Source organism: Cryptotermes secundus, unplaced genomic scaffold (assembly GCF_002891405.2).
Source record: "Cryptotermes secundus unplaced genomic scaffold, Csec_1.0 scaffold215, whole genome shotgun sequence".
In the NCBI taxonomy this organism is placed as follows: Eukaryota; Metazoa; Arthropoda; class Insecta; order Blattodea; family Kalotermitidae; genus Cryptotermes; species Cryptotermes secundus.
Window position 1 is genome coordinate 1,374,770 of NW_019743150.1, and position 23,055 is coordinate 1,397,824.

Genomic DNA, 23,055 nt, shown 5'->3' on the forward strand with positions numbered 1-23,055 from the left:
AATATAAATAAAGAAATAAATAACCCAATATACCACGAATTAAGCAACATCTACACAGAACAACATAACAACACCCCACCAAGTACCCCCACCACATCTACGCCCACAACATCATAACTCACTCAAAACGAAGACAGCACACACACACATACCCAGCAGGTCCAGCAGTATAACACACGCAGTCACAGGAGCGAGACGCAACATAAAGCACAGTGAGTATTAAACATTAAAATTATAATACCACAAGTAATAGATAGGATGCGGAACGCGGTATTAATGAATAACAAATTCATGTTACAAATACACGATAGTGAAAGAGTGCTCCAACAGACGATGATAGACATGACTCGCGTAATGAAACACGACGTAAGAATGAAATATGCTGTATAATTTTAATATTTTAACACTTAACATTTATCAGTATATATGATAAATATATATTTTAGTTATTTTAGTATGTATAGACAAGGCATGCAACGAACTAGTTTGTCGTGGATTGGATCAGCACCTGAAGATGGCACATTTGTGCCGAAACATGTAGTGAGAGTGAGAAGAGGGGATAGATGAATGTATGCACTGGAAGATGGATAAAATAAATCAGTTACTAAAGGAACATGAAAGTCAAATTTCTGGTGGGTATTGTTGCTTGTAACCTTATGAACCAGTCTTTTAAGCAGTCCCAGTCTGGACTGTATTTTGATCTTTAGCATTATGACACCGTATAGTCTGGTAGATGATTACTTTTCTTGGAGGAACCAGCTACTTCCATCTTCAGGTACTTGTGAAATGTTGGTACATATCTATGAAATTACATATCATTAAATCCCAGAAGACAGTAAGTATCGTTGTCATCATTGTGAAAACCTGAAATATCAGTCTCTCTTTTGGGGGTGCTCTTTTGCATTTCATTTCCAATTCCAGAGTTCTTCGGGATGTTCTATTTGTATCTGTCCATTAAACACTTCTAAATAATTTTAAGCTTTTCACATTTCTTTTAAGCATCCAAAATTCATATCCATCACTTGTGTTTTACTTTTATCTATTTCAGATATAGATTTCAGAACATACTATTTGTTTAAAGTGTGTCCTGTGTATTCACAATTTGCATTATTTTGGACACATGCCACCTCTGATGAAATTATGAACTTAACCTTCTGAAGCCTACAGTTCTTCTAAATAGTACTGAAGAATTCAGCTTCTGTCTCACACAAAGAACATTACATATTGGCTGTGATGGTGCATTGGTTCCAGCAGCACTGCAGGGTGTTCTTTGCAGAGGAGTCAGTTGGTTGGTGTAGCAGTTGAATGCCTGCCTCAGTGCCCATTTAGGCTACTTTTAATGGCCTGTTCTCCTTTGATTAGAGCAGTCCCCAGACACGTTTCATGTGAACAGTTCTCATATAAGGATAACCATAACCTAATAAAATTTCAATTCCATTTTTATGTCAGAGTATTTTGAAGTGTTCTGTTAGTGAATGTTATTAATAAAGAATTTATTTATGTTTCAGTGGCCAATGGTGTATACCAAAACACTGTGTTTGGAATGGCAGCAAAATTGCCATCTAAATATACTGGAGCTGTTATTCTTGGCACTGTAAGTATAAACAGTACTATCTGTCTGTCTTTATTCCTTTTGCTCCCACTTGGAGCATAGGGCATCAGTGAAACGTTTTGTTTTACTTAAGTCGGTATGACTCCTTGGATGGGGGATCAGCCCGTTGCAAAGCTACTAGCTACACAGGACAACACAGACAGAATAATAAATGCTGACAGACATCAATGCCATGAGTGGAATTTGAGCCCATGATCCCAGTTTTTGAGTGGGCATAGACATTCCATACCTTAGACTGCTCAGCCACTGTGATCTACACATACAGTACTAAATTAAGTTAAAGAATTTGAAAAGTCATGACAGTAGGCTGACCGTGTCAAAATATGAAATACTTATAAGGGATGTGAGAAATACAAAGCTTTATTCAGCAGAGCCTGAAAAGGCTTTTATGAGGTCTAGGTGTAAAAAGTTAAGAGCTTTGTTTGCTTAGTTTTGTACCACACCATGAAACTTTATGGGGGAGGGGGTATAGATCCTCAGATTCTTAACCTCAGCACTAGATGGAGGCATGTGGGAGGCTTCACCTCACAGCCACCTTACCTACAAGGAAAGAGCCCCCAGATATCCCTTAGATAGGAGGCTGGGTAGGACCCAGAGTCAATCATGCTGTGTGGAAGAAAAATATTTATGCCTTTGCGGGGACTTGAATGCAAGTTCCCATCTAGTTTTTTATTCGCATAGTGGGGGGTGGAATCCAGCTGGGTCCACTCAGCATCTCGACCACTGATTGGCCTATTGTACCTGCCCCAGATGATTATGATGATGGAGAATTTGGTGGAACGAAGATTGGCAGGGGAACCGAAGTACTCGGAGAAAACTTGCCCCAGCGCCACTTTGTCCACCACAAATCTCACTTGACCAGACTCAGGCTCCAACCTGGGCCACCACGGTGGGAAGCCAGCGACTAACCGCTTTAGCTATGGCGTGGCTTATGGACTAAGTTACTATACTGATTAAAGTGTTAGATGTGAGAATAGTATTAAATGGAATCATAAACTTTCACCTTGAGTTGGATTTCTTTTTTATTCAGGTTATGTTGTCAATAGGATTTTACTAACTCAAGTACAAATGTAATTGGCATTCTTATTTCTCAATGTGTATTGAGGTCTAGACACATGACGGTATGTTTCATTTCTCAGGCACTGAGAGTAATTTAATACAGTCTGAGATGTTCTTTCTTCTTTGGTTTCAGAATGTTAGTGGCACGTTTACTGCAATAATTAATGTGGTATCTAAAATTATGTCTCCCAATGAAAGAACTGCTGCCATCTACTACTTCATCACGGCGCTTTTTGTTCTCTTAGCATGTTTTGATACATACTTTGCTCTGCCATTGAATGTAAGTACAGTGACACACTGGTTTGTTTGTCAAGAGTAAAATCTGTCATATAATAATTTGGTTGAGGCACTGTGCTACAAGCCAGATGGTCATGGGTTAAAGTCCTCATGAGGTCATTGAATTTTCTTTCAATTGACCTAATCCTTCCAGCCATACTATGGCCCTGGAGTTGACTCAGCCTCTAACGGAAATGTGTACCAGGAATATTCTTCGAATAATCTTGGGGGTAAACGGCAGCCGGCACGTAGGGCTGACAACCTTGCCGCCATCTATGAGCCGATTGTCTAGAAAATGTGGGAACCTCAACATCTCACAACCCTATGGGCCTTCACGGCCTGTTACAGCAATACCTTTACTTTACTTACTTTTATAATAATCTGGTAAAATAAAAACTATAATTTTTTACTTACTGCTTGATATGGATATGAAGCATTCTATCTGACTTTCAATTTTGTGGTTGCTTGCATAGCATTCTTGCTTTGATTCAGGAGGTCTCAGGTTCAAATCTTGACCAAGAGATTGGCTGTCATGACAGGTTTTCATAATGTCCCTCGAGGCAAATTTCAGGATAGTGCCTCAAAACATACCACAACTGCTATTGCATTGCTTCCATTTTGTTATTCACTCATCATTCCATTTTTTGACACTGTGTAGTCTTAGCTGCTTACAGCTTCATTAAATAAACTGTAATAAAAATAAGTTGTCCTGGTTTTAAGGGAGTAGTGTGGCAATATTATATTTAAGCATCCTGTTGCACTCTACACGATAAATGATACAAACTCTGTCCCAAGTGCAAACAATGTATATTATATGTCTTTGATCTTGCTCTCTTCTACACTACATGTTTCGGCCTCTAACGGCCATCATCAGGTGTATACTCTTATGTTGCTGCCACACTGAACCCAGTCTAAAATTTAACATTTAAAAAACACACTGTTATTTTCTTCGTTATTATCAACATCTACCTCGTTGATATCTGTCTGATATGTAGATTATTTTGCACACGTCAATTTTGATTTTCCTGTAGTAGCACTATAAAATCTTTAGTTATAATTTTAAAATCCTTTAAAATTTGTTTTTTCTCTAAATTTAAAATTTAAAATTGTTAGGGTTACTCGCCCTATGTCTAAAGTGCTGCAGAGGCTAGTTCTTGTTTCCACACTGTACAGGTGTTATTCTGTGTAGTCTTCCTGTGTGCGTGCCGCTACTTGTCTTTACTACATGTAAAGACAAGTAGCGGCACTTGTGTAGCAGTAGTGTGGATTGAAGGTGTTAGTGAAGAGTGGTGACAGAAGAGTGTTTGGAGCTAAGACAGAGTTACAAGATGCTGGCCAGATTAATAATGAGGAACTCACAATTTATATTCCACCAAATATTATTAGTGTGATGAAATTAAGGAGGATGAGAAGGGGTGACACAGGGAAAGAAGAGATTCATACAAAATTATGCTTGCAGGACGTTATGGGAAGAACACCTTGAGACCTCTAAGGATAATATTAAAACAGATCTTGGACAAAAGGGGAATGATGATGTGCATTGGGTTTAACTGGCTAAGGATAAATTGGTGGTGGGATGCTTTAATTATATTAATGGATCTTTATGTTGGATTTTGTGAGATTTGATTTTGCCATGATGATAACTGATCAGACATTGTGTAGCCTGATGGAAGTTTACTGATGTTTGAGAGGAACATTCTGCTTCCATCATCAGGGTTGAAGGGTAAGCAAAGCAAACATCAAGATGGAGGTGGCAGTGTGTTCCTGTTAAACATATGTGAACTACCAGACTGCATGGTGTCAGATCATATACTGACAGCATCATTAAATAAATGGAAGAAATATAGAAAGTAATCCCTGAAGACGTATTCTTCAGCCTCAGTGTTTGATTAGAGAAAGGAACTTTTTTGATCAGTTGAAGAAGGCTCAGTTTTTCAGTTAAGATCCTGCATCATGGAATTGATATTTGGTGAGCTGTAAGGTGACCCACTGAATGCTTAATGTTTATTTCAGAGATTTTACCGATATCATGAATTGCTGCATGAAAAGGAACAACAGGCAAAGAGGAAACAGAGTTTGAACGCGGTTCCTGACACGCCGTATTTCGCCATCCTGAAACAATGCCTCCCACAGTGCTTTAATGTGTTCTTTGTGTTTTTTGTAACACTTACTATTTTTCCTGCAGTGCATTCAGGTGAGTTGTACATGCTGCATATTTACATTTATGGTCAGCAAAAACAATCAGTTTATATTTTTCATCTAAATTTACGTGCTGAAGATGGATGTGACATACAGGACACACAAAAGAAAACAAATTTATACAAAGTTTTGGTTGGAAAATATCTTTTGAAGAGGCCTGTGAATCTTTCACTCTCTGAGAGCACTTAACCCTTGAAGACATAGTGATTGCTATGTCTGCTCTCTGCTTGAACCTTAGAAAACCACATTTTGCACAAAGAGCATGTTTATGGTTTCTTTTTGTGATTCTCAGAATAAACAGTGATTATTCCTGTGAACACAATTAATTGTTTGTTTGTTTTTGTAATAGAGACAGTGTTTTTCTGTGAGGTATGAACTGTGTCTTTAAAAACTAGTTAGATGAATTTCAGGGTTCGAAGATTTAAGTGTGTTTTTAAGAAGGTTGCTTCCCCTTGCCTGAGACTTACTGGCAGACTGTACAGTGAATATCGATTGCTGTTGTGTGTATCATTTGGAAGGAGCCAGTAGAGAGGTGTGATGATGCAACAGAAGAATATATTGTCTTGAAATATTGTGCAGTTAAAATGTTAAACAAATATGTATCTTCTGTTAATGTCATTTTATGTAGAAAGTGACTGTGGGTGGATGTGTTGTGCTGCTTTCGTTGTTTTAATGTGTGATTTTATATATCTCTGCATTCTGACAAACTGTTTATTTTAATTATAATTTTATACAGTTGCAAGATGAATCTAACATGAAATATCAGTTAAATGAAATAACAAATTTCATTAAATTAATCTCTTCTGCAGTTTTATGCTTTCTTTGTAATTTTATATATATATTTACATCTGGTAATGGTTATTTAATGGCTGAAACTTGTGAAACTGACTGCATCTATAGAAATAAAATTTGTATGACTGTATGCAATGACCATTTATGACCATTGATAAGCTACATTTTTTTTTGTTTGATGGAAACTTGTAAAATAAACAGTTGCAACTGAGAGCCTGAAATTTGATATGGATACAGATCATGAATTAACCTAAAAATGTATACATTTTTTATATATTAAAAATTGTGGTAACTCAGTACAGTTTTCTAGTTATATCACATGACTTTGACATACATTGATGCCATAATTATTAATTTGTAGTTACTACTGGCATACATACCTATTAATCCAATCATCTAATCGGTCATTATATTTGTTGCAGAAATTAAAATATCAGACGAAAATAATTTCTTTACTGGAGATCGCTTCTATAGTGATGTGACTTGTTTCCTAACATTCAACATCTGTGCAGTGATCGGGAGTACATTGGCCACGCGGATAACATGGGTAAGGCGGATCTCAGTCTTAAAGTGAAGAGTTTGAGGGTGGATTCTCACATAGAGTACAGTTACAGTTTTATGACCATTCGTAAGCACCGTTTGTGGGCCGTGGATGTCTGAAGTATAGCGATTCTAAACTATTTAATCATAAATAGCATCGGTATTGGTGGCTTATGGTGTTTATTTTACTTGAAGAATATATTCTTAGGAAATAGTGATAGGAGTCTGTGGAATTAAATTAGACGTTAGAAGTCTGGATTTTAAGCATTTGAATAAAATTTGATGTAATAAGAATAAGAGTGATGTAGTTAGATGCTGTCTTCTTACCATGGACTGTTGGTTCATTTCTGGGTTACTTAATTTTTGGTTGATGAAGTAACAGTCGAACGGGTATTTCTCTGAGGTTCTTAAGTTTCCTCCTGCTCATCATTCCACTGACTGCCTCTGTGGTCTGGTGTCCAGAGTTCCTGGCTAGAGATCCAGAGGTCCCAGGTTCGATTCCTGGTGCTACCAGATTTTCTGAGAGGTAGTGGGTCTGGATTGGGGTCCATTCAGCCTCATGAGGATAATTGAGGAGCTATTTGAAGAAAATAGCGGCTCCAGTCTAGAAAACCGAAATTAACGGCCATGGGGATTCATTGCCCTGACCATGCATCACCCTCTACCCGCTAAATTTGGCACTAACTTCGCTGACAAGCAGCGGTTGCTCGGTCAGTGTAGTTTGCGTGCAGACCAAAACCTCGGGGTTTGTTTGTTTGTTTTTTTCTTCCCCGTATTCATCTGTCACCATCCTGTATGGTCTGCAGTATTCCTGACCAGGCAGCACATTGTCATATTCTTGGTCGTTCAGGGTGGGGCTTCATCTCTGACTCAGCATTTGGCTGGTTATGGAGTGAGGAAGTCTTTTTTCTTTTTCACATGTCCTCAGTTCATCCAAGCAAATGCCAGGCTAGTGCCCTGAAATTCATCATTGATTAGTCATCCCATTGTTTGATGCTATGTAAACTGAGCTACAGACAGCATCATTAAATAAACCGTAAATGATACTATTTCTGCTTGCTGAAGCGTATGGAGGAAAGAAGGTGTCATAAGATCTTCCAAGAACTTCATGTTTTGTCATGAATTTGAATTTCTCATCATTTATATGACATGTGTTTATCAATTTACTGGTTCTCAGAAAGGATTTTGTGTAAGTAAATGTGGTTTTCTTTTTGCAGCCAAGTCCGAAGTATCTAGTGTGGCCCATTGTATTACGAGTGTTGTTCATCCCATTTTTCCTGTCTTGCAACTATCAACCTCAGGTTGGGAGAGAGATTCCTGTCCTTATCAACAGTGATTGGGGATATTGGGCAGGTGCAGCCCTGATGGCGATCACAAGTGGTTACTTCAGTTCTGTTGCCATGATGTATTGTCCCAGGTATGAACAACTGCAGCTTATAGTACCATAGATTGTACAATGGGATCCCTGTGTAACTCCTTCTAGTTGTACAATGCAGTAACATTTAAATGGCCCTGTACCAGACGCTTCTCTTATATTTTTCAGTAATAAGTACAATGAAATACTGCATTGTTTATACTGGGCTTAGGCTGTGACCAGAAAAAATATTCACCAACTATAGGAATTTAACAAATGCAGGGACACTGAATCGGGATTTCACTGTACCATGTTGTAATGTGAGGGGCAGTTTGAAAGTAATGTTTACAAGTCATGCATTTTGAAGTGATTTATTGAATCCTTGATGTGGGTCATTAAAAGATTAAAGAGATGAAATGTTGGCTTACCACTGTGTTGTAATTATATTTCACTCTAATCTTTTCTGTGCATATGAACCTTAAAAAAGGCCCCCATAGCCTGTTACAGGGATAGCTTTACCTATTCATGTAAGTCACTGCCCTCATCTGTCAACAACTACCATGTTGAAATTTCATCATTAACCTTTATGAGCCGAAAGACACCGTATGGGGGCCTTTAAATTAAAGCCGAGTGGCCGAAGGACACCGTATGGTGACTCGCAGTCCATGCGTGCTCACTAAAATCTTATTTTAAGATAGAAATTCTTGTTCTACTTACATTATTTTTGGACACCAGCATCATCTGACTGCATCATCTAACTGAATGCAGAGTCTGACGTCGCAATTCATGCACTTTGTCCGTATGTAACTCTGTTTTCCACGCGAAGCGCACATACGCAACATCTGTCTCGTATTAGCAGGAAGTAGGCCAGTGATGGCTTGTGGTCTCCTCTATTCGTAATGCTTATAAAACATCACAATTTTAACTATGCATCATGGCCCCATTTCGCATGGAAGAAGCCAAAATTGAGAGGCCGCTCGTAAGTCACACCATTCAGAATGCAGTACAGTCGGTTATGAAGGGACGAGGACGCAAGGGGCATTCCAAGAACAGTAACTCTGTGTGGACAGTCTGACATACGTGTATAAACAGGCACAGTTTCATAAGGACAAAGAAGGATAAGAACTCGCCCACACTCATGTATACAAGAAGCCGACATGACTGGAGAATGTGCAATGAAAACAAACTTCCTCTCTCCTCCATATAAGTCATAGTCAGACCGTGTGTCAGCAGCATGCATTTATACTGCAGAAACGTTTTGTGCAGAAGCTTTATGCATTTTTGTGGACAGACGCTCAAAATTGGGGGGAATTTTTTTTTGAATCAGTGTAACAGTTTATACAGATTCTAAAATCTGTAAATTACAATATCTGAGTCTATATTCTTTCTAGATAAAAGCAGCGTTTATTTCGTTCGTTTATCACAAAAATTGCAGAAATCAGAGCATTTTCAGTAACATGATTACAATTTTTATTACTCTACAATGGCGGGCATTTAAATTAACTCCGGCCCACGGCCATTACCGGAATTTAAATGGCCTGTCCCTTAAAGGTTAACGTTGGCAATCCTGATGAAATGCATAGGGAGGCTGAATATGATGGTGATGCAGAAACAGTGCCGAAATATTCTCTGACCAGTGATGGTGAAATGATTACAGAAAGAGCAGGACTCATTCTGTTACAGACAGGGTGTGAGAAACTCATTTTGTGGTATGATAAATCCCTCAGTTTCACAGAAACAGACAGTGTGGAAAAATAGTTTACATGTTACACAATGATGTATTATTGACGATTCATTGAATCACTTCAAGATTGTTAACTCACGTTTGTAACTGCCTGTTGTGTGAAACTATATGAAAAATTACTTGTTGTTGTTGTTGATAATGATGTTCCTATTTTATGCTGAAAACCAGGTTTATGATGTCATGCCTGTTTGTGTGTGCCATCAGAAAGTTCCTGGACTCTTTCTGTTGTAACTGCCTCAGTGAAAGCATAAATGAACAGAGTACTCCAATGTTATGGATGTTCATGTTACAGAATTGGGCCCTTATGGTTAATAAAGCATAAGCTTATAATAATGATATATACCATAAATTCATCCTTAAATAATTTTTAATGTTTAATATATGTTACAATTTTTAGATATTCAAAATGCAAAACAACAACAGATTCAGCCCAAACTGTTTCATTTTTTAAGAAATAATTATTTGTTAAAAATCAAGGTTGCATACATGCATGTGTCTATGATGTAGTTGAGTATGTGACTGGTAAATTGCTAGCCTGTATGAATGGGTCTGCAACAAGGGGACATTCAGTAGCATGGTTGCTATTTCCATTTTATTTTATGTCAAACAGTGTATAGGCTGTGAAGTTCAGGCACAAGTATTACACATAAAAGAGCAGAGGAAGCACTTAAATTTGATGGGAAACTGGATGAAATGTGATTTTATTAAGTGGACAGAGAATTTCTATAGGAATGCATCAGAGTGATTGTAATTGTAACTGTGAACGAATTATCCAGTAAACAGCTTCATCTAATCTGGAACCCATTAATTTCTTGTCACGTTACCTGGATACATGACAGTATGGCTCATTTTCCAGAACACATCCTGTACATAAGTGGGGACATGCTGTGTGTAGTATGAGATCTGATCTTGTTCTAAATAATTGTCTGCTGTTACAGGTGTGTGGAGCCACAGTATGCATCTACGGCAGGAATGTTTGGTGGCGCATCACTTATCACTGGAATAGTTTGTGGAATTTTTTTCACAATGGTGATGCCATTAATTGTTAACACAACATTTTGGAACTTTCTATAGAATCTCTCACATGCTCATATAACTCAGCACAATATGTTATGATGAGTATTTCTGAAGTTGAAGGATCCTAGAATACAGCTACTTGTGTGGTGATGGTATGTTTCCTGGACTGTCTTTTATCAGAGGTGTGCAATGGAAGTGGTGTCTGGCTGGTGGATGGTGGTTTTTTGATATTTACCTACCAGCTGCTGGGCTGTGTGTGTTGCCTGACAAAGTTTCATTTGCCATTCATCCCTGTCACCCATCTTCATAACTTCATCAGACATTGTGCAGGTATTCACTTTAGTCTTACAAAACATTGCAATGATCTATTTAACAATGTATTTGTGAGATTTTGGGCTCAGATCTCAGCTTGGTGATTGCTTGTCCTGACTGAGATTTTTTTTGTGGTTTTCCTCATCCTCTCGAGGCAGTGTCTGAACTTCCACTTTTTGCATCATTTCCAGCTATAATTCCATTTGACACTATATTACCAAAAACTCTGTGGTTTTGATCCACAAGTGAACTATACTGACCAAACGACTGCTGCTTGTCGGTGAAGTTAGCGCCAACTTTAGCAGATAGAGGGTGTCGTGTGGTCAGTGCAACGAATCCCCACGGCCATTAATTTCGGTTTTCTAGACTGGAGCCGCTATTTCCTTGAAATAGCTCCTTAGTTATCCTCACGAGTCTGAGTGGACCCTATTCCAGACCCACTACTTCTCAGAAAATCTGGTAGCGCCGGGAATCAACCCGGACCTCTGGATCTGTAGCCAGGAACTCTGACCACTAGACCTCAGAGGCAGTCCTATATTACCAGAGCAATTGAAAAAATGTTACGCAAACTAAGCTTCAGTCTCAAACTGATTCTTGCAGGCTATGTTTATTACCATTTGGTTCATCCTGTATCCTTGTATCTCATGATTTTAGTTTTAAAGTCTGAAGATTAAAATATGAAATCCCCCTAAATACACACACACACACACAAAGTAATGTAATGGTAAGATGAAAGTTTTGAAATGGGAGATCTAGTCATTGATGGGAAGATAATATTAAAATAGATCTTAAACAGAGCGTGAACATGTGGATTAGATTCAGCTAGCCCAGTACAGGGTTCTTTGATGGGATTTTGTGTGTGCTAATGAAGCTACAGACAGAATTTCTTGATCACCTAAGCTTCTTAAGAAGGGCCCTGTGCAGTTAGTTATTAGAATTCCACAACTGAAATGTTTGTCCCTGTTGATACCAACTCTAATCCCAAATTTTACCCCCTTTTTTCACCAAAATAATTTTTGTTTGACATTGATGCAAGGTGGGATGGTGCAGCCAGTATAGTGACTGGCTACAGGCCGGACAGCTGAGGAATCAGAGTTTGAGACTTGATGGTGGTGAGAATTTTCTCAGCTCCACATTGTGCAGGCTGGTTCTGGGGACCCCCTAGCCTCCACCCCGCTGGGTACTGGCAGCTCGTTCCATGGGGGTAAAACATCTGGGTCGTGAAGCTAGCCACTCACCTTCAGTTAGTGCCAAGGTGAAGAATACATGGACATGTACATCCTATGCCCCATACCTCTTCATGGCATAGGACTTAGTTAACTAAACACAGAGACAAGTTTACCTTTACCATTGTTTGATGTTAAGAAAGCTCAGAAACTGGGGACAGTATGGGAAAGGAACACTGCCCCCATATATTGCATGATCTGTGGATGCTTTTGAGAAGCTAGTTAATACATATTACTAGGAGACAAGAAGACGGTACTAATGCTATATAGTATTAAGGTAGAAGTGACAGTATACATAGGAGTTTCTCCTTTTTTTGCATTAAAACAGGTAAAGGTTAAAGTGTTTGGAATATGGAGAAACATTTGCATATTTTGCCAAAGGTTATTGATGATTACAAGCCTCGACAGAAATTAAATGGAACTCTCCAGGTGATAGTCATTAGTGTCATCATGGGAATATATTCTTTGCTTCTATTTTCATTGCTTCTGCATTGTCTCCGCAACGGCTCCCTGTGCTTTGTGTTACCATGGAAGTTCCTATTCTAAACTCATGTGTTCGGCAATATGTTGCCTCGGAAATGCTCCTTCGCAACGGTCTGTTTGTATTCGCTTTGTCGCTGTTGGAACTCAACAATTTCCATTGTGGCCGTTGCGCGGCGATGGACATAAGGTAACGCGTCACAATATTAATACAGTAATTAGAGAATAATACACTCAAATATGACTCCAAGAGTCAAAACGTTTTAGCTTGAGTGTACAAGGAAGAATGCCCTTGAGACGTCTACTCTCACTGAATGCAGACGAATGACTAATGACAACACCCCTCAACTTTCACGAATGGACCTGCCCATCCACTGCACAGCTTTTCCTGGACTGTCAGCTCTAAGTACTAGAGCTATACACTTGTCTTATGGCTTTACTAGTGCGTCAAAACTCGCAGCATAGAAGTCTTTTTGACTGTTGTCTCAGCCATTTCTGCACCTCCATTTAAACCTCTTTGTCATCAGTGAAACATTTGCCACTGAGGTGGAACTGCTTACATGACACACACTTCCCACTTTAAATGGGAAACATTTCTATATGAATATCCATCACATTGAGTTCTTTAGACCAGAAAAGAATGAACAACAGAATTCTGCTCTTCGGTAGTATACTCCTCAAGAACAGTTTCCATTTTAACTACTGAAACCAGCCTCTGAACATGTGCATTTGTGTCTGCTACCTAAACTGTCATGAAGCTGAACTGTGCTACTACTTACTGATGCACATAGAAAACCCATTACATATGTTTTACTTACATTTGTGACCTGTGTACTGACTCCTTTGTACTATATCTTAATGATCATGTGTTTTTCATAGTTGGCTGTTAAATTTTTTTGCCACACAAACCCTAAAAATGAACATACTTGAAGACAGAGCCAGCCTCTTAAATGTTTTACATATTTTCTATACACACAGTGGATTGAGTCCGAAGAGTATATGGTGGTGATTGATTCTTCCTTGTACACCTCCCATGGAGTCTTTATACTGCTGGGAATACAATCCGTGAATTGCATAATCTTATATGGGAATATCTCCATAAGTAGCTGTATTTCAAATACTTTTATTTAAAAACTGCCTTTCACTACAGTTAACTTGTTCTTGAAGTCATTTGTTAATCTGTTCCTGTATGTTATTGTTTTCTTCATAAACACTAATCTGATTGTAGTGAAATCTGAGCAGTTCATCAGTATGTTGTGTAACTAGGGTTAAGACCTTACAAGAGTAAAAGTTGGGACAGTACAACAAGAAAAAAGAAAGCCAGTGATTTGAAATAATCTATGTTAATAGCTGGTGGTACTTTTTCAAAATGTTGGCTTCTTTGTTGCAGCTGACTATTGAAATGTGATGCCAAATTGTTGCTTATTGCTTTGATAATCCATTGACCAGTGGACAGCCTGCAAGCATGTAGAGATGCTCACTGTTGTTATGATACTTGTTTTAGTTATTTGTGCATTTACACTGTAAAACTTTTGTTTACTTTACAAAACTTTTAAAACTGGGAGTTGATATTTGGTGAATTTTATATATCTTATTTATGTTAGTGTGAGAACATCTGGAAAATATGATTAGTTCTTGTTCATGAAATGAACTTAAAATCCATGTGCATATTTCATTTTTGAAACAGTTCACTGGATTTTGATGAAGTTTGATATTGAGTGGTCTGAACTAATGTGTGACATACAAGACCTAATTTTCATCCGGCAGATATTTTGGGAATTACACAAATCAAAATTTCAGTCAAATTGATAACAGATTAAAGTTTAGAAATGCTCACTCTTATTCAATTTAGAATCTTTTTGCCTTCCTGTCTGCTATATAGGAATGTAAAGACAAAATATACAAAACTATAACCTTTCCCTCTTGTTTTGTATGAGTGTAAAACTTTTTTTTTTATTGCTAGTGAGGTGGGACTAAGTCCCTTGTACTGCGGCCACTTCTGGCCTATTGTACCAGCCCCAGATGATAGGTGAGGGTGATTGTGGAGCAATTGGTGGAATGAAGATTGGCAGGGTAAGCTGAAGTACTCTGAGAAAACCTGCCCCAGCACCACTTTGTCCACCACAAATCCCACTTGACCAGACCCGGGATCGAACCCGGGCCGCCATAGTCGGAAGCCAGTGACTAACCACTTGAGCTATGACACGGCCAGAGTGTGAGACTTAGTCTGACACATTAAGTTGAAGAACATAGACTGAGGGTGTTTGAGAATGGGGTGCTGAGAAGAATATTTTGGCCCAAGAAGGCGGTGTAAAATATGTATAGGGATCTGGGGGGCATGGATACAACATTGTGGTAACAAAAGCCAAATGAGAGAGATCGTTTGGAGCACATAGGCACAGATGGGAGGATAATACTAAAATGGGTCTTAGAGGAATAATTGAGAGGATGTGGACTGGATTCATCTGGCCAGATAGAGACCAATGGTGGGATCGTGTGAACATGGTGAAGAACCTTTGGGTTCCATTAGCGTTGGAAATTTCTTGACTAACCTCAATTCAGACTATGTCATTGTACAAGAAAACAGAGCATAATGTAAAATGTAGATCTTCAGTTTTTATATGAAAAATTTTTTTCAATATGTTATATATTTAATGATTTACAAAGAAAAATAACTTCTAATGTACAATGTGGTATCTTAGTAACTAAGAATTATGAAGAATGTGTTGGGGAAGATGTGTATAACTTTAGTTGCTGCCCCATCATATTATTTTGTAATGACAGCAGCTGAAGAAACCTAGTGAATCCTAGTCAATCCAGGATAGGGAACCACGCACACAGCTGTTACACAAGAGGTAGCAAATGTCATGTGTGTGTGTGTGTATATATATGTAGATTAGATTATATGAGGAAAGTATAAGCACCCATTTACCTGGGCAAGGGCCTATAGAGTTTTGTACTGAAGGAAAACATCATGACATAAGTCTCTTGCATTATGATGAGATTGTTGGTCAGATTCTCAAGATCTTTGTGCCTCTTCTGAGGTGTAGTACTGGTTGTTTTTTTAGTAAATTTGACACGTTCACAGCACTGTGCCTCATGGGGACCTGAGCTCCGCTTGCTGCAGAGCGCATGCAAAAATTGCCAGTGGCTCAGCCTGCTGATAACATTTGGAATGAAGGGAAGTTCTTACATTTGTTCACAGATCACAGGAGGTGTTGAAAATGCTGACCCTCTACATGTAAATATATTTTGCAATTAAATTTTTCGTTAAAACACATGTATAACAATCCTTGCACACCAGGCACCAACTTTCACTGGATGGCTTCAGCAATTGTGTTGCCATTCTTGCACTAGACTTTGACATTCCAGCCTCATGAGCTAGACATTTCAGTGATTATTTAGGTGTTGGGCCCATATATCATCTAACTTCTCAGTAAGCACTCGGTGCTTAAGAGTCCCATTGTTTTAAGTTTATTCACCAAATTATGAACTGTCTGCTGGGAACTCTTTCATCTTGAAATTTTCGTTGACATTTCCAAGCAGATCCATATTTCACGTAGGTGTCATACAGAAATACACATTGCTCTAAAGTATAGCAAACAATGTCATGCCACACTGCTGACTGTTAACTGGGAACAAATGGCTCATGGTGGTGATAACTGCTGCCTACTACTGACAAATCATAAACAAACTCCCATGCTTGAACATAATACATGTAGAGGTCTACAAGTTAATTATTTTCCTTCATTCCAAATGTTATCTGCCATCAGACATCCTGAGTCATCAGCAAAACTTGCACGCAGGGCGCTGGAAGCCGCAAAGCACAGAGCCATGAACTCGACAACCCAATTAAAATTCTCCCTGCACATGTAATGAGAGTTTTAGATCTTTTCATACTTAGCTACATATGAAAGTGTTAGTTTAAAAGCAATGAAGTCTTCTTGGAGTCAGAATTCAATATTTCAGAGGCTGTCTCCATCATCAGAGGTTGATGTGGTGAGTGTCACATCTGCACATATTTATACCACAAAGTATGCTCTCAGTCGTCCAGTGCATACTGCTGAGGGGACAGCCGGTGGAGTCAGGTGATGTGAATGCAGTCTACCAGGGGATGTGAAATCACACCATCCCCTGATAATGAAGATGGATGCATTCTCCGAAATGTTGGAATGACTGATCATCTGAGAAGACTTCACTGTATACAGTTGCTGTAAAAGTTTCAGATTATATTGGTTTGAAACTTGCCAACAGATGGCACTCATTTCCTAAAGCATATACATTACAAGCTGCTCCTGTGAGGTAGTGCCATATGCTTTTCATTACAAGGTTTGAGCTTCCATAGTTACATACATACATACATACATACATAGTCTTTGTATCTTGGGATACCATGCAGTCTTGTAGAAGTTTGCTGACATTTCAGAGGATTGTCAGTAAACTACTACTTCCAGTCTACATGGTGTTGCAGCTCAGAAGATGGTACTGTAATATTGTTTTAAAGGAGGCATAATTGCATAAGGTACAATTTCTATGTCAATCTGTTATTGTTTTTATCATGTTGAAATTTGAACAAGTTTTGAAGATGTAATTTTTGTTGTTGTAACATGTCACTTGCATAAAATATTTTATATGTTGATAAATTTTTGTCCTCTTTTTATTTCTGACATATCTGATGTACAGGGTTCTTTTTTTCTTAAGAATTTCTTATAATATATAATAAATGATTTATAATTTAAATTTGTTTGTAATGCATAATTTAGGGTAAGAAGGTAAAATGGGAGCTATGATGATGATGCACCACCTGAAATGATTTTTTTTTTAATTTGCATTATTATGCAGTACCCTCAGTTTTACCGCAGCATCCAGACCAGCTCTGGGGCCAACCCACCTTCCCATCCAATGGGTACCAGGGATAAAGCAGCCAGGGCGTGAAGCTGACCACTCAGCTTAACTGGTGCCAATTTCAAGAATGGTGCAGCTATACCTCCACTCCCCCATACATATTAATGATGTGGTGCTTAATTAATTAAGCATGGAGACAGCTTTACCTTTACCCTCATCTTTGGCAGTACCTTTTATTGGATCTGTTTGGATTGAAATTCAAATACTCTTCAAACACCAGAATCATTACACAGTAGCATTGATCATTGTCCACTGCCTTAGGTGTATCTGACATGTGTTTCAGTAAGTGGATTAATTCCTATTTTCAGATTGATTTTGTTCTCTATGTTAGTGACAGAAATATGAATTGAAAATGAAATATTTTTTTTTAGCCTACTTCCCTCAGTAGGCTTATATGATTTCCATCCCGTGTGTCTGTGTATCCCCCTATCAACTTATTAATGCCTGAGCCAATCCTTATGAAACTTGGTATGTATATTATGGCATCTGAGCCCATCTCAATGGCATACTTCATAAGTCTCTCCCATCAGACTGTGTCTATAAGTGTATCCCTCCTCTTGTTGCTAGGCTTGGTAATATGTATCCCTCCTGTTTCTGCTGGGCAACAGCAACAGTTTAAGAATGGTTGGGTATGCAATTTTCTGCACAGTTTGTGTCATACCAAAGGAGAGTCTGTGGGTCTGTCTGTCTATTCCCCTATTGCTAATATCTCAGTAAAGATGTTCCCATGGCAACAAAGAATTGTGGAGGGCATTTTCTTTGCCGTCTGTGTTGCATGAGAGGGAAGTAGGGGAGTTAGTTCTTTCCAGAACTTCCTGTTATATTAAACCAGACTTCTGGGTGGTCTTCATTATTAGTAATAGCAATCAAGATTGAACCTGGAGCATTTTGAATATTACCTGAGATGACCCTGGATGGCCACATATGTTTATTGTTGATGTTGATAATATTTTCATGGACAACCTCAGAAACCATAAATGTGAGTTCAGCACATGAAATTAGTTAAAAATTGGATTAAGTGATATTGTATTGCTCACAGAAAATTTTAAGATATCATGACGTGGATAGCGTAACAGGAAGTAGGTGTCACGTGAACTCTGTGGTTTCGCAAGTGACGTCACATACCCCCACTCCTTCTACCAGTATGCAACGCCTGGTAAACACCCCCTCCCCTGCCTCAGGTTTCCTGTCCTGTGAGGTTGGCTGTTCTTCCAGACGTGCTTCCATCTCTTGGCAGGCCATCATCTCTTTTCTGGTATTCGTTGCTTCTTCTTCAGGTTCTCCGACCAGTATCACTATGGGGACCTCTTCTTGTTGTGCCACCGCAGGTTTCGTGTCCACTGAGGCCAGCTTTTCTTCTTCTAGATGCACCTCCATTGCTTCTCGGCAGGCCATTGTCTCTTCCTCTATGTCAGGTTTAAATGCGGACACCATCTCCTTGTGGCTGGTGCCCATATTTTCTCACATGGCTTTTGTCCTTGCTTTGATTGCTTCAATTCTATGTTGGAGTGTCTCATCCAACTCTGACTGCATAGATCACATTGCGGCCTTCATTTCTTCTTTGTCGGCCTTCCTATCGGCCGCCACCTTTGCTTGGTTGGCATCTAATTTTGCCAGCATGATGTTTGCTTCTTCTTGATTGAATTCTAATTTTGCCAGGAAATCTTCTTTGTCTTTCTTTCTATTGGCCTGTGTCTTTTCTTGGTTGGTTCAAGTTTCCTCTTGGCCAGCTCTGATTTCCTTCAGCAGAAGTTCCATCATCTGCTGTGATTCCATGTTGCGGCAGTATAATACTTGATGCACTTGTAAGTTCAGTTATTCGTCGAGGCATGTTCAAGTTCGTAACTAATTATGACACCAAATTGTCACGTGTTGGGTATATAACGCGACAGATAACTTCACGCCATGTTGGATATAGCGAATTTATTGCACATTTGCTCTTACATTCACACAATTTACAATTACTGCCATTGGCAGTATCACAACTCACTCCGGCAAATGCTAGACTGCAACTGTCTTTGGTGGCTGCTATGTTTCAATTGACTCCTTAGGCAGTGTAGTTCTCGTATAAACCCTCAGCCAGACAATGGGAAAACCCTTCGCTTCCTTGTTGCCTAGTCGCTGTGTTTACAGGTGTTGTTGGCAACGCTAGCGAGACTTGTTTATTGCTGCATAGCAACCGCGGCATCCCTTGTTACATCACCGCGGCAGTGGTTGCCTAACACAGTTGCTCTTCCGTTACATCACCCTGGGGGAGGGGGTGTTTACCGGGCGTTGCGTAATTGTGGAAGGAGTGGGGGTATGTGACATCACTCACGAAACCATGGAGTTCGCGTGACCACTACTTCCCGTTACACTGCCCACGTCACAATATATATATATTTTTGTTGGTGATGTTTGCATGATAAATATTTTTTGGTTCAGATCACAGTTGGGATACCACCAGTCCTGAGATGTGTCATGGCTGTCATAAGTCCTTCCAGGAAGATTCCTGGATAGTATCTTGATTAGTTCACAGTTGTTTCCTTTTAAATTACTTCAGTTCCTTGTATAATGGCACCAGAGGATCTTCCCCTGGCATTGAAGCAGCTGGGTATGCAGCTGACCACTTACCTCCATCTAATGCCAAGGCTGAGAATGGTGGAGTTCTGCTCTCCCATGTGTCTTCATGGCGTGGAGCTTAATTAAATTATTGAAATCAGTCACATACAAACACTGATGTGTTGTGCATCACCCTACATAGTTTGGCCCATAAATGATTTATATTTTCCATAGTGCTTTGAATTTATTGTATGTAGTACTCTTTTTTTTTTTTTTGGTAAGAGTTATTGAAATCTCTGGAATGTTGCAAATCAAGGATTTCATACAGATGGCAACACCTGTTTCTGCTGTAACGTCAGTGTGCAGCTTGAAGTTGCAGCAGTTGTAACTACAGTTAAGTTAACCTGTTTAAACACTTTTGACTGATGGACAACTGCCCATATGTGTAATGTTGGTTATTCTGATAAATCTTATTTTATTATATTTAAGGTTATTTATTTGGACTTTATCTATCTTCTATCCTTTGCCTAAAACCAAAAAGTTTCAGAAGCAGGTTCTGTTTATGTCTTCAAAGGGGGGGGGGGGAAAATATTCTTACTCTAGGCAGAGCTATTCTTACATCCTGTATAAAGAACTAAGATGATAAAGTGTGAATATATGACCTTAAATGTTGTGTCATGCTACAGACAGGTAACTTTACATTTTGTCACTGGATTGAGTCAGTTTATTTAACTGGACAACAGACTATATACATATCTGTACAGAGGTTTTGAAATAATTTTGAGGCATTTGTTTTGAAATTTTTGTGTTAACTTTATGTCAGTACTGTTAGTGAATAGATGTAATCAGACGGTGTGCTTTTGGATTAATATTTTATCATTGTTTCTAACATGCGCCTGTAACTTCAATATAGACTATGTTGACATGAACTATTTTTTTGGTGAACTAGGATAGTTTTTGTAAATAAATGGACTGGGTGTGGGTTAAATGTTACTAAGCCGAGCAAGATTTTTCTCTTTGCTGCTATGCACAGACCAGCTCTGGGGACTATCCAATGTCTTCTGCGGACTCCTTCCTTGAGGGTATACTGGACAGAGCACAAAGCTGACCACTCACATATATCCAGAGCCAAGATGAGGAATGTATGGAGTTTTGCTCCCACTCATATGTGTCTTCATGATTTTTGTAAACATGGGAACCTTACCTTTACCCTTCTTGGTATATTCTTTTATATCAAAAGTAGAAACATGTCTTAGATTTGATTTAATTTTCTGACCTCAAAGATGCTTGAGGAATTGGTTGTTCTGGGGTGTAAGATTTTGGATTCTCATTCAGAACATTGAGATTTCAATCCCGGATCCAGCCTGTGTGTAGACTGAAAACTTTACCCAAGATTAAAAAGAAAATCTTTGGAAATGTGAAAAATATGAGACACTTCTTCTTAGTTTGGAGCACACATTGAGCTGTGGTTCCCATCTGCTGATTATCTTTCTCATGATTACCTTATCACTGGGGGGTATCAGAATCTGCCTTACAGGTGCCCCGTCCAAAGAATGGATTCTGCACCCTTGACTAGGTGGGTAGAAGCCAGAAGGGTCACAACAAATTATACCTGGAGGCACTAGAACTACATATATGTATATTAATTCAAAGATACCTGATGTTAGAGTCTGGTTAACTGCTCAATTTCCAGGGAACACATAAGAAACTAAATATTGTAACACTCATTAATCATGAACTTTCTACTGACAGATATACCATGTAGGAAAATGTATATACAATAATATAGAGTTGTGTTTTTTAAGCTAGCTCTTTTTAAATACAGTGAAGCTCCTGTTAAACATTTTTTTGGAGGGGGCAGTGGATTTGAACACTGAAACAAGGAAAATCTTAAATGGAGGAAATTTAAGATTTAAGTTATAAATTTTGGATAATTGAAATTCAACATTGAATGAGGGAACTGCAGAAAATAAGGAACATTAAATGGAGGCTTGATTGTATTCAATTGTAGAAGTTTTGGCTGTACACAAAAGTGTGAGTTGTACTTTATATCATTTCATTAGTGGAAATGACATTGCTATATTGCAGTTGTAATTTGTACTTACACTGGGGCTAAGGAAACAATAATTGTAAGATACAAGGGCAAATCGAAAAGTCTTTGCCCCAATTTTTTTCGGCCACGATAATACACATACAAGGAAATCAAAATACAGGCAGTGTTCTAAGTACCTTTGACTATTTTTCCACATAGTCACCACCTCGGTTCAGGCATTTGTCCCATCGCACCACTAGTTTGAAGATGCTGCTGTTGTAGAATTTGGCCAATTGAGCGCGGAACCATTGCTGAACTGCTGAACAGCGGTTTTCACGTCTTTGGAAATGAACCTCTGGCCTGCCAGGAACTTCTTCAGTGGACTGAATACATGGTAATCACTGGGGATGAGGTCTGGACTATACGGTGCATGCTCCATAATCTCCCATCCAAATGGCTGAAGTCGGGAGGCGGTCCTGTTTGCCACATGAGGCCTACATGGTGGAGAACCACATCATCCATGAGAATCCCCGGGCGCTTTTTCCTGATGACAGCTCGCAGATGTGCGAGTGTGTCACAATAGCTGTCCACGTTGATGGTGGCACCTCGTGGCATGAAATCCAGCAGGAGTGGTCCTCGGCGATCCCAGAAGACCGTGACCATCAACTTCCCGATGGATAGCATTCTGCAGAATTTCTTTGTGATGGGCGAACCAGGATGTTTCCACACCATGCTCTGCTGCTTGGATTCTGGAGTGAAATGCAATACCCACGTTTCATCTTTGGTGACAATGAGATACAGGAAACTTTCGCCCTTCCCGGAGTAACGCTGCAAATGTTGCAGTGATGTCATCATTCTCTTGGCCTTGTTCAGATCATCCAACAGCTGAGGCACCCACTGACATGAAACCTTGCGATACCCCAAGGAATCGCGAATGATACTGTAAACACTGCCATACGAAATGCC

General features: G+C 39.0%; 1 protein-coding gene across 2 annotated transcripts in view; it reads left to right on the top strand.

The window, feature by feature from the left end:
• LOC111873832 (equilibrative nucleoside transporter 1) overlaps positions 1–11,191 on the top strand; it is a 33,092-nt gene extending 21,901 nt beyond the window's left edge. For both annotated transcript variants that reach the window (XM_023868836.2, XM_023868837.2), the window contains exons 7-12: positions 1,509–1,594; positions 2,805–2,951; positions 4,961–5,141; positions 6,361–6,485; positions 7,696–7,895; positions 10,515–11,191. In XM_023868836.2, coding sequence (XP_023724604.1) covers positions 1,509–1,594; positions 2,805–2,951; positions 4,961–5,141; positions 6,361–6,485; positions 7,696–7,895; positions 10,515–10,650 — 875 coding nt within the window. In that variant the 3' untranslated portion in view covers positions 10,651–11,191. The remainder of the gene's footprint in view (positions 1–1,508; positions 1,595–2,804; positions 2,952–4,960; positions 5,142–6,360; positions 6,486–7,695; positions 7,896–10,514) is intronic.
• The last annotated feature ends 11,864 nt before the right edge of the window (positions 11,192–23,055 follow it).